We start from the raw sequence: 11,222 nt of genomic DNA on the forward strand, positions 1-11,222 counted from the left end.
TAGGCTGGTGCGTGGCGTCTAGAACCAACGTAGGCACGCTCCCTGGCTATCTCTAGTTGCGTTTGTCAGGCGTAGGGCAGCGGTCAGCCCAGGTTCCATCACCCTAGAGCTCGTCCGATATTTTGTATTACTTTGCTTGTCCCTTGCTATCCCTAGCCATTGGGATTCATGACAAAAAGCACTAACCAACAATAGGAAGGAGGATAGGGACAGGGAGGAATAAACTAAATAGGAACTGGGACCAGGCGATAAACACACACCTACTACAGCAAACCACAGAACACTACTACAACAACTCCATTCCAACTGCTTAGCTTTAGCACACAGTACAGGAAGACGAATCTTTCACCAGCAGAGACAAGAAGGTCTGATCAGTTTATACAAGAAGAGGTAATGACCAGATCAGAAGCAGCAGAAATGGGGCTGCATGTTATTGACCAGCATAGAAAGGGTCGTTAATCTCTTCAGCACCAGAGGAAACTAAATCCATTTAATATGGGACACAAATCACACCATCTCTAAAGAAGACCTGCGATTCATTTCCTGACGTGACCATCTAACTCCAGGTATTCCAGGGGGACATGACACCCTCGTGACATACTGTTTATCCTTTTACATACTTTTCATTGCATTTGTATGTATATACAGTATGTAGCGGTTAATGTTTCTTGTTTTCGCTCTAGGGTTTCGTGGTGGCGATTCTGTATTGTTTCCTAAATGGAGAGGTAGGAAGAAAAGATTTCTTATTTAAACAATTCAAATATAATTATATTTTTAAATAAATATTTTGCCTTGAACACTTTTTTTTAAATTTAGGTCAAAAATTTGTTTTGAGTAATTTTTTAATGTATCCATGTAGTGGTTGGAGCTTCCTTTCCTTAATACGCAATCTGTATAGACGTACTGTATATGTGGATGATAAAATTGTGACTACCTGCCGCCTCCACTAGAGGGAGCTCAGGAGCTTACTGCATACAGGGTTATTATTGAGTTCAATATATAAACTGTATGCAGTAAGATCTAGAGCTCCCCCTAGTGGTGGCTGCAGGTAGTCACAATTTTATCTTTGTTATGTAACTTGTGTAAATATTTATAAAAACAATTATCATTACTAATTGTAGAACAGTGCTGCTTTATTCTCACGACCCATCATAGAGAGGCTTGTTAGGCAGTCTAAGCCCTAATTTCGATTTTACAGTAACATTGTACAAGTTCTTTCACCAGGGCCATCGCTGGTTAGCGCTATTGTCTTGCAGCACTAGGGCTCAAATCCCAAAACACACAGATAATTTGAAAATTAAATTGTGTGGCCAATGGTTATTGAAGCGATGATATTATCTGTACAGTTCTATGGAATATGTTAGCGCTATTTAGCCAGTTTAATACCAGGCCTTTTACCCCCGGGGGGTTTTCGTGCAAGCGGTTAACTAAACTGTAAAAATGTTCTTGTTTGGTTGTTAAAAAAATTTTTGTATCTTTTTTTTATTTCCCCGTGATATGTGAGGCTTCATTTTTATTTGTCATTTTCAATCATTTTTATTTTAAATTTGTTTCCCTTTCATTTTTTATGTATTGTACATGACTTTTCTATTTTTTTAATGAGGACAGGGTCAGTAACATTGGTTTGGATTAGGAGTGTTTTAATGTATATTTCCTACATTTTTTACACCTTATAACCCCCCATAATGTCATAAAACACCACTGAGGGACATTTCAATATTGAAATACTTTTTTTTTTAAATCTTACTTACCCTGTAACTGGGGCAGGTATGTTAGCCCCAGTTACAGTGGAAATGCAATATTCTGGCTGCACAGCAGAGCTGACTGGGTCTTCTAGGACTCACCAGGTCCTGCTCTTCCCTAAACCCAGTGATCACCAGGTCAGGAGGAGGAAGCACCAATAGCACTTGTTCTGCGATTTAGAAGGCAGAAACGGTAATAAACCATCCCTGCCTTTCCTATGAGGAGCTCGGTTGTGCCTGACAGCCGGCTCCCTGCTCTCGCAGCTGTATGATTACGTGCACCCAGATGTTTAAAGTCTGTGGGTGGTACCGTTGGTGTGATCTCTTAAGGTGAGAAGATCTTAGTGATTGCCTGCCCCTGACCTAATAAATATGAGCCGAGTGCATGCATAGAAGAAAGACATTGGATGCAAGGTCAGATGTGTGCTCTTCTCCCGGCAAAAGTTGGCACAGAACGGAACTTTATTAGTACAAACAAAAGATCATGTAGCAGGCAGGACGAGGGCGTTGCACAGCGTCTCAGCCGCCATCGTGTCAGTCTATGATGGGTCCATGCTAGGTCTGTTCCATATATGGTCTTCAGTGTATCCACCTCACATTCCGAGGATTCCAGGGCGTCGTTCCAGGATGTAGACGCCATCTTCCCACACCACATATATTACTGGCTTATGTAAGGTTAATAATTGATTTCATTAGCCATTCTCTCCTTCACAGTCCGGAAGTGGATAAATAAATAGAAAATTAATCCGTAAAATATAATATATATTTTATATATTAATATAATTTTGAATATTATACCATTTTTTTATTATTATTATTTTTTAATATTCTAGGTTCAAGCAGAGCTAAAACGTAAATGGCGGAGATGGCACCTTGAGAGGTGTCCAGGAAAGGACATGAAATATCACCACCCTTCACTGGGCAGCAATGGGACCAACTTCAGCACCCAGATTTCCATGTTGACCAAATGCAGCCCCAAGACCCGGAGATCTTCCGGATTCCAGGCCGAATTTTCCTTAGTCTGAAGTAGGACGGATCAATTGTACAAGTTTGGTGCAAGACTTTATGCCAAATGGTGACGTCACCGCCTTGAAGTGGATTCAGCAGGAAACCTGAACACACTTTTTTTTTTTTTAAATAAAATTGCACTTTAGAGGGTTTGCGCAACCCCCCGATACTCTTCTCGACCAAGCGGACCATTGCGTATTTTACAGACAAAAAAAAAAGACTCGGAGTTATTGTGGCTTCGTACTGGAATGTCTTACAAAACTTTCTTGAGTGAATCTTAAAAACAAGGAGAATCTTAAGAAAATCAAAATTTTGGAATTTAAAAAAAACAAAAAATGAAAAAAAAAAAAAGTTCTAAATATATTTATTTAATCTTTGACTTGGAGTGCGAATTAAAGCATCAAGAGATGATGTTTATGGACAGAATGAGCGAACATCGGGGGGAATCTGATAAGCTAAGAAATGATCCATCTGGGTATCAGGATCCATTTTATATTTAACGTAAAAAAAAACCCATAAAAGTACAAAAAAATTTTTGATAGCGCTTAAGTAAAATCAAATCATCTAGATAGAAATTTCAGAAAATGCACAAGACACTGTACAAAGTGTCTCTATTTTTTTCCCCCTTTTTTTGTAATTCTAATTTTGGAGTGTAGTTTTCAGCCTCACATCTGACTGGATCACGTTTGTGGCTCCGCCGTGTTGTCATTCCGGAGTTTAGTGATTTTTTTTTTTTTTTTTGCTATTTTTAACTTTTGGAGCTACTTTTGTGTAAAATGTATTTCTGGACAGATTTTTTTGTGTTGAAATAGTGCGTGAAGAAAAATATATAAGACATGACTAGTAATAAATTTGTGTCTGGATTAAAACGATCCTTACAGGAAACCTAGAGAGAAAGCAAAATAGAAATGTATGACCCTATCATAATGCCAAACTAAAAGAGAAAAAGATCTAATAAGATAAATATGTCACATTTTATCTTCAGGTTGTAGAAGGAGCCATATTCCATATTCCATTGATAGTTAGTCCAGATTTATGCTGCATTAATTGTGTAAGGAGTAGTACCACTTATAGTGTGATAGAGTGTGTTTTTTAGTAGTTCCGGTCCTGATTTCAATAAGGGTATGTGCACACAATTATATTTTTTAATTTGCAGTACCACCTTTCACCACTGCTTTTGTAAATTTCTCATAGGCTTCAATGGAACAGCGCCCCCCCCCAGCTCTTTATCTTGTAATTAGAATAACTTTGGAGTAAAATGTCCATCGGAAATGTTGGAATCCTTGTGTTAGTCACCAACTAGGCATCTGCAAAATCTCTGAAAGTCTAAAAATATGGGAAACATCCCTTTTTAAAGTGTTTCTACCTTCAGGAAGTGAAATTTACAATATTTTGGCATTTTCAGCATCTAATGAGACTACTTCTGCAACTTCTAAACATTTTTGTGGATGCCTTCACTAAACAGTAAAGACTGTGTACATTTTAATGGAAAATATAAAATTGAAGCAACTTTACAAAAAGTCTTGATTAAGGATGCGCAGAGCGATTTGTCCATTAAAGTTCTTACACCGTTATTTGGACACTCACCGGTTAATAAAATATTAATTCTTTAGAGGATTAACAACATGGAGTACAGATTTCTGTGTACTCCCCATTGTGCTGCACGTTGCTTTTACACAATAAGGAATAAAGGGTTAACATTCTATTGGTCGGTGAGTGGCAACATTTCTCTGACTTTGAAAAGTATCAGTTTGTCTCCATGGTTACAGACAACAAACAAGCCCTGCCTGTAGTCAGATCCTGCTTTCTTTTTTACTTCTCACTCTCTGAAGAGGGGCAGATGTAAGATCAGACTACATAGCGAGTTTTTTTTTAAGTCTGTAGCCACGGTGATAAATCAGAAGCGGAGCTGTATACAAAAATCGATAGAAGATTTTTAATCAAGACTATTGACTTGGCGACTTCATTTTTAATTTTGGATGCTTTGGAGCAATAAAATAAAGGTTGCAAAAGTATACACACCTTCACTATCTGTGAGAAATACCTGACTCCTGAGGTCACAGCCGTGAGATATTTCCAATGCATGGGATTGGCGAACTTTACATTTCTATATCATCACCTGTACATGAGTTTACATGGACCGGCGGCTTCTATTTGCCTCTCTGAGATACAATGTGTCTATTTGCAGATTATCATAGAAGTTTATGAGATCCCTCCCCCACTCTCCGACACATACAGCACTACCATATATGTATACAGGGGGTCAATATATATCAGGGACCTGATCAATGACTTAAAGGGGAACCCCAGTCAAAGTTGAAAACATGGCCTCAAGCTGTCCCAGACCTGCACACTATGAATGATACATTGTATCAACTAATTTCTGTCGTCTCCACGACACATAATTTATAAATGTTTGACTCCTCCTCCTCCTTTTTTAAAGGGGCTGAATGTCACTTTAAATTTTCCACAATAAACCTCCATAACAAAGGGAAAGTCCTGTGTAAACTTTCTTAAAGGCAGTTTAAAAAACTAAGCTATAATTTGGTGCATGCGCTATTTTGATTAGTAGTCATCTGGGCGGGGCATTCCTGTGAATAGTCACACAGTGGTTGAGGGTGTTTTGCTCTGTTCAGTTCCACTTGCAGGGGATGTGCAGTGAAGGGCGAGGAATCTTCTTCGGTGTCCTGGCACCTGGCGCATGCGCAGCCAAAGTGAGTGCATGTGCAAATGTCCGACAACCGAACCCAACACAGCAGGAAAGAGACAAAATTGTTCTGATTCTAGCCCGTGACTGTTTCCAGGAGTGGCCCCGCCCAGATGACTACTTGTGAGTAAAAAGCCTATTACACAGATCGAATGATAACTCGTAGTGTGGGAAATCTAAGTGATAGGTTCACTTTTGTGGATATCATCCCAGCTGGTCCTATTTTCTTGGACTTCTTGGCAAAATTACCCCAAAACGGAAAGTGTTTATGGAAATATGGCAAAAGTGGGCATTTTGGGGGGAGTTTGTGAGCTTTTAGTCAGATCGTCCTTGGTTTCCTCTAACGGTGGACGTCTGTATGGAGATATGTAGGATATAGTGGTGACTAGAGTTCCCCTTTAAAGCCATCACCTTACGGCTCCTCCCGAGAACTATGCAGAACTCAGTAGAGCGTGATTGGAAGTTTCTTGCAATAAGCGACGTTGTGCGAGAACTTCTTATTATGAAGAACCTGGGATTTTAGAACCGATTTAATATTTCATTTCTACAGAGACCGAGCAGAATTTATAATATCGTCTGAAAGTAACCTAAATAGTCTGAGTGACAGCGGGTGCGCCTCCGCGCTCACAGATAAGGGAGTTTTGCTTCTTAATCTGACCCTCATTGATATAATGACGGCAAGGAGAAAACTGCAGATTGACTGAGACTGCGGAATATTTCTGCTCCATTGTAGCAGATAACATGAATATGGAGCACACGTGGATGTATCAGAGCTGAGTTTATTTTCACAATGTGCGGTAATATTGTGAGGATTTATCTGTGGACTTCGGGTTAAATGCACAATTTGATTGAATGGCCAGCTAAGCTCTACTATACCAGTATATGTGGCCTGGGCGGGATTGCTGCACAAACAACAGGTTAACCTGAAAAGGGAGAGAGGAGAGGAGAGCAATATTCCTTCCATAATGTATAAACAGGGTTATTAGGAGAGTGTTCAAGCATATAACTTACCTTACAATTTGTAGTACCACATTTCACCACCTTACTTTACATAGACCCCAATACAATAGCGCCCCCTGAATTTTACCTAATTTAGTTGAACCCTTCTATTAATAGGTAAGACAGTATCCACAATCTATATCTTATTCCAAAAGTAGGTGACATCCCCTTAAAATGATTGGCCCTTTCGATTATTTCAGTAATTGTAGATATCTGCAATGTGAGTGAGTGCAAATTCATGGACATTCAGTAAAGAATAATGAATATCGAGTAGGGGCTATACAAGGGATGGAAAACTCAAAAGCATAGGGAACCGCATTCTGGTGCAGATTGCTCTTTGAATCCAATATATCTTCTAAATATAACTCCCCACTCTAATACTTTGCACCTGTTTACACATTCACCAAAATGCACCAATCAGCATAGCGGCAGTAGGAAGATTGAGTGACAACCCACCCTAAAACAAATTACTACAATTTTGGAATTGAAAATGTGTCTTTAGGGTTGAGTTTATTTCTTCCCCCTTGCATTTTGGCAGTAGTTAACCAACCTATACAGGACAAGTATCTACACCAGGCAAGTTTCATTGATAGTGTAATCGCTGTGATTTGGGAATAAAAGGCGTGGATGGAAAAAAGTGTCAAATATAGTTTCAAGATACTCTAAGTAGGTGATAAACAGAAGGATCATTGGAACTGAGGAATATATAAGAACTAGGGCTGCAGCCTTTGGGGACCGCCATGGGTCTATCAACATCCCCACAAGTGTCTACACCTGATAATAATAATAATAATAATAATAATAATCTCTTTATTTATAATAAAGAAATCTAGTCAGTTTAATTGCTAGTATTTACTTTGACCTTGGTATGCAATAAAGGGATAGAAAAAGTAACAGGTATAATAATCATCATTACCTACTTAGGGTATCTTTTCATGGTAGTTTGGAACTGGAGAGTACATGAAGAGTAAAGCTCTGACCATGTGGGACCGCCATGGGTCTATCAACATCTCTACTATGAAACTACATTAGAAATGTTACCCTTTATGTAATAACTCTATGACTATGGAAATATTTGGTCACATTGCTAATAAATCTAAATATATTTATGCAATTATAGTGTATAATTTATTATAGAGGAATTGTTTTGTATATTTAGCACAGTGAAATTATAACTTTATGCATATAACTCTTTGTAGATTCATTCATTCATTCAGTCTATAAAATAACTAGCTATTTAAATGAACTTTATGGACATTACGCATAGAGTAGGCAACAAATACGTGTGTTCAGATGCCCTATGTAGGTGTCGCTATGCGTCCCAGTAGAGTCACGTAGCTATATTGTCCTGGCTGTCCTTCTATTGGCACTCAGTAATGGCAGCTATGAATTTGCTAGACCCCGAATATATCTACTTATAGCCCAAATATAGCTGGCATCATCTGAAAATGTGGGAGCCCCCCCCCCAAGAGGTTTCCCTATAAAGTTTTGTACTATAATCAGAATGCTGTCACGTGGCCTCCATAGGCTTTGTATTAGAATTGCATTGCTTTTTTTTTATTAAATTCCATTATTAGGGTGGCGCCTGATATATGTGTAACCAGCCGCAAAATTATCTACATCTACTGAGAGCAATTGATGAACCCTCCGAAATTCACCTACATCGTATCCCTGCACTAGACGACTACAAAAGCAATTACCTCATTGACTCACCCTACCTCTTAAGAAATATTTACGAAGCTTTTATTAGTCTTTTGCAGAGGACCAGATTCTACCTGTAAAGGCTTTTTATTCTATATATTTATCCCTTTCTGTTCTTCGTTTGCTAAGATTTATAGAGTAGTTACAATATCCAGGGATGTGACCACACCAGCAGCCAACCCATACACCCCTCTGTCCCCAGAACTGTCCACTTTTTTGTTTTTATTCTACCTTTTTCTAAATATAGTAATAAAGGTTAGGTTTGATGAATCAAACAACTATTACAAAAAAATAATAATAATCCCCCCAGGACTGATAAGCTGAGCTCATTGAGGCATGCCCTACTGGAAAAACTACAGTAAGTCCAAGAGACGGATTTTATCTATAGACTAAAATACAAATCATCCCATACACACAACACTTGGGAAAAGAAACAAAAGTTTGCTTTTCAGGACAAAGAAGCCTCGCTGGTAGAGTTTTCAAAAAGTTCTGTATACTCAAGGAAATGAAAGGGAATCTGTCATGCTAAATCCGAGAGCAGCATGTTGTAGGGGCAGGTGAGCAGTTGCTGTAGTTTCAATACAATCCGTGTTTTATCAGCAGGAGATTATCATTAGAGGACTAGGACTCACATGCAGAACAGTCCAGCTACTCTTTTAAACTCCGCCCCCACCACTGATTGGCAGCTTACTAACAATACACAGTGTATACAGGAAGCTGCCAATCAATGGTGTGGGTGGGGTTAAACAGAGCTCAGCATTCCGAGCTCTGCTATATTTCCAGCAGAGCATACAGGGATGCTATCAAAACTGCAGCAAGCAGCCCAGTAAGTGACACATCCCTGGAATCTGGGTCTCTGCCCCTACCTACATCATGCTGCTATCAGATTCCCTCTAACGAAATTCAATTTCCCCAATAATAATTTACTGCAAGAAAAAGAAATCACTCCTAGAATTAAAAATGATAAGGGATTATCCAAGTGAAACGTCCCACCAAATTTTTTGGCCAGGGTCTTCCACCAACTCTTTGGGACAAGAAAAAGTGACCAATGACCATAAAGTAGGATGAGTATTCATCTTTATCTGGAGGTTAAAAAACTGATAAAGCACTGGTTGTGGGACATCCCCTTTAAGTTATTGAGTTGTCTTCTTTAGAGTCTATATGGGGGTTTTAAGTAGAAAATGTATCGACAGTCAATTTAACCAACGATACATTCACCTTCAGATTAACAGATGAAGTTGTTTTTTTTTTTACTGCTTTTGATCTATTTTCTTTTTTTTATTACATAAATTTCAGTAAAATATTTTTCTTGTAATTTTTTGCAAAAAAACCCAACAAAAACAGCAGCAATGGGAATGAGAAGATTGCAAACTAAAGCACGCAATACAAGGGGACAAAAATGTGAAAAGGGAAATGACAAGAAGCCGAGACATCTGTTCTGACCGATTAGAGAATGTGAAAGTTTTTCTGTTTTTTCTGACTTCTCAGCTTTGTTTTTGGCCAGTCTGTGTATATAATGGTGCATATAAGGCTCTAGAACACAACAGCACAGGAAATGAATGTACGTTTTGATACAATGTGAAGTGTAAATATGGTGCAGAAATGTTTGTCGCTTTCCTATATTTTATGACAAATTTGTTTTTGTTTGTTTATTTGAGAAACTTTTTTGCTTTTTATTAAAGGAAAACATCTAGAACATCTGCAGTGAAATGTGTTGCGATATTTAACTTCTCTGCCGGGTTTAAGTTTCATACTTTCTACAAGAAGAGTTTCTTTACCTGTGACCCCATGACGACACTTCCTGACACCGCACCTCAGCTCAGCCAGAACTCTAGATATTATTTCACTTTTGTTAGTAAAATGGAGAGATTTAGGTTTCTTTTCCTGCATCCATTTAACAAAACATCCTGTCAATGTGCTCTGGTCCTGCAGTGTTGTCATAGAGACACAAGATCTCTGGGCAAATAATCAGATCTCCTATTCAAAATTGTCTATTTATGCAAAAATGGAGAGTAACGTTAAGTAAACTGTTCTACCTGTGTCCCTCTGACAACACTTCCTGTCATTGCGCTCTGGCAACTCATTGGGGTCACCGGCACACTAGATCTAGGTGCAAGGAATGACACGTATTATTACATTATGACAACGTGCCTGTATCTCAGCTTCAAGGTTCGCTGTGCTCATGCAATTCAGTGTTGTCATAGGGACACTGGATAACCTGCCAAACCCAATGGTGTCAAGTTAGAGGGGCGCAGGGGTGCACTATTTTATTATTCCCACTGTCAACTGATCCGGACTGAGAGGCATCGGCTGCTGTGCTCTGTATGGGGAGATGGCAAAGCTCTAAATGTAATAAAGTGACCTTTGTCACCTCACTTACTGCCTATGCACAGTGCAGAAGCCAAAGACAAACTTCTCCACTGCTGAGTTCTTCATAAGTAGAGACATAGAAAGCGTCCTGAGCAGTTAACCCATTACTTGCCAAATTAGCAATTTAATTTTTTTTTTATTATTTTTATGACAGATTTTTAATGATTTGGGTCCTAATGAATCAGAAACATAATTTGCTAAATTTTTTCAAGTACGGATTTTTCAGAAAAGGGCGTCCCAATATTCAATTAAAAATGACAATGACATGATTTCCTATTTTAAAAACATTCATTTTACAAACACAACACAAAAAATTGGACCTAATTATAAACATTATAAAATCTTATGAGTAATGATATGTCCGCGCTAGGAATAGTCCCCTTTGTTTTGTTTGGAACAATAAGTCAGGGAACAGTCTGTCACACTTTTGTTTAACTTTCTAGATGCACGATGAAACCTTCAGTTTTTTTCCCCCTTTTTTTTCCCCCTTTTTTTTCCCCCCTTTTTTTTCCCCCTTTTTTTCTCCCTTTTTTTTCCCCCTTTTTTTTCTCCCCTGTGCCATCTAGACTCCTTGTGGATATAATTCTCATCCAGATTTGGATACTGTAAAAAATGGACGCATAGAGTTTGACTTACTATAATGGGGGCGCACTCATTTACCCAGAGTAGGGCAAATAGTTAAAAACACCTGAAAG

The 11,222-nt window shown here is 38.6% G+C and overlaps 1 protein-coding gene across 2 annotated transcripts in view; it reads left to right on the forward strand.

Annotated features, from left to right (window-relative positions):
* The window catches only part of LOC143781395 (vasoactive intestinal polypeptide receptor-like), a 236,175-nt gene extending 226,322 nt beyond the window's left edge, over positions 1 to 9,853 (forward strand). For both annotated transcript variants that reach the window (XM_077267989.1, XM_077267988.1), the window contains exons 12-13: positions 684 to 725; positions 2,576 to 9,853. In XM_077267989.1, the coding sequence (XP_077124104.1) occupies positions 684 to 725; positions 2,576 to 2,767 (234 nt within the window). In that variant the 3' untranslated portion in view covers positions 2,768 to 9,853. The remainder of the gene's footprint in view (positions 1 to 683; positions 726 to 2,575) is intronic.
* Positions 9,854 to 11,222: the final 1,369 nt, after the last annotated feature.

The sequence above is a fragment of the Ranitomeya variabilis genome, chromosome 6 (assembly GCF_051348905.1).
Source record: "Ranitomeya variabilis isolate aRanVar5 chromosome 6, aRanVar5.hap1, whole genome shotgun sequence".
NCBI lineage: Eukaryota > Metazoa > Chordata > Amphibia > Anura > Dendrobatidae > Ranitomeya > Ranitomeya variabilis.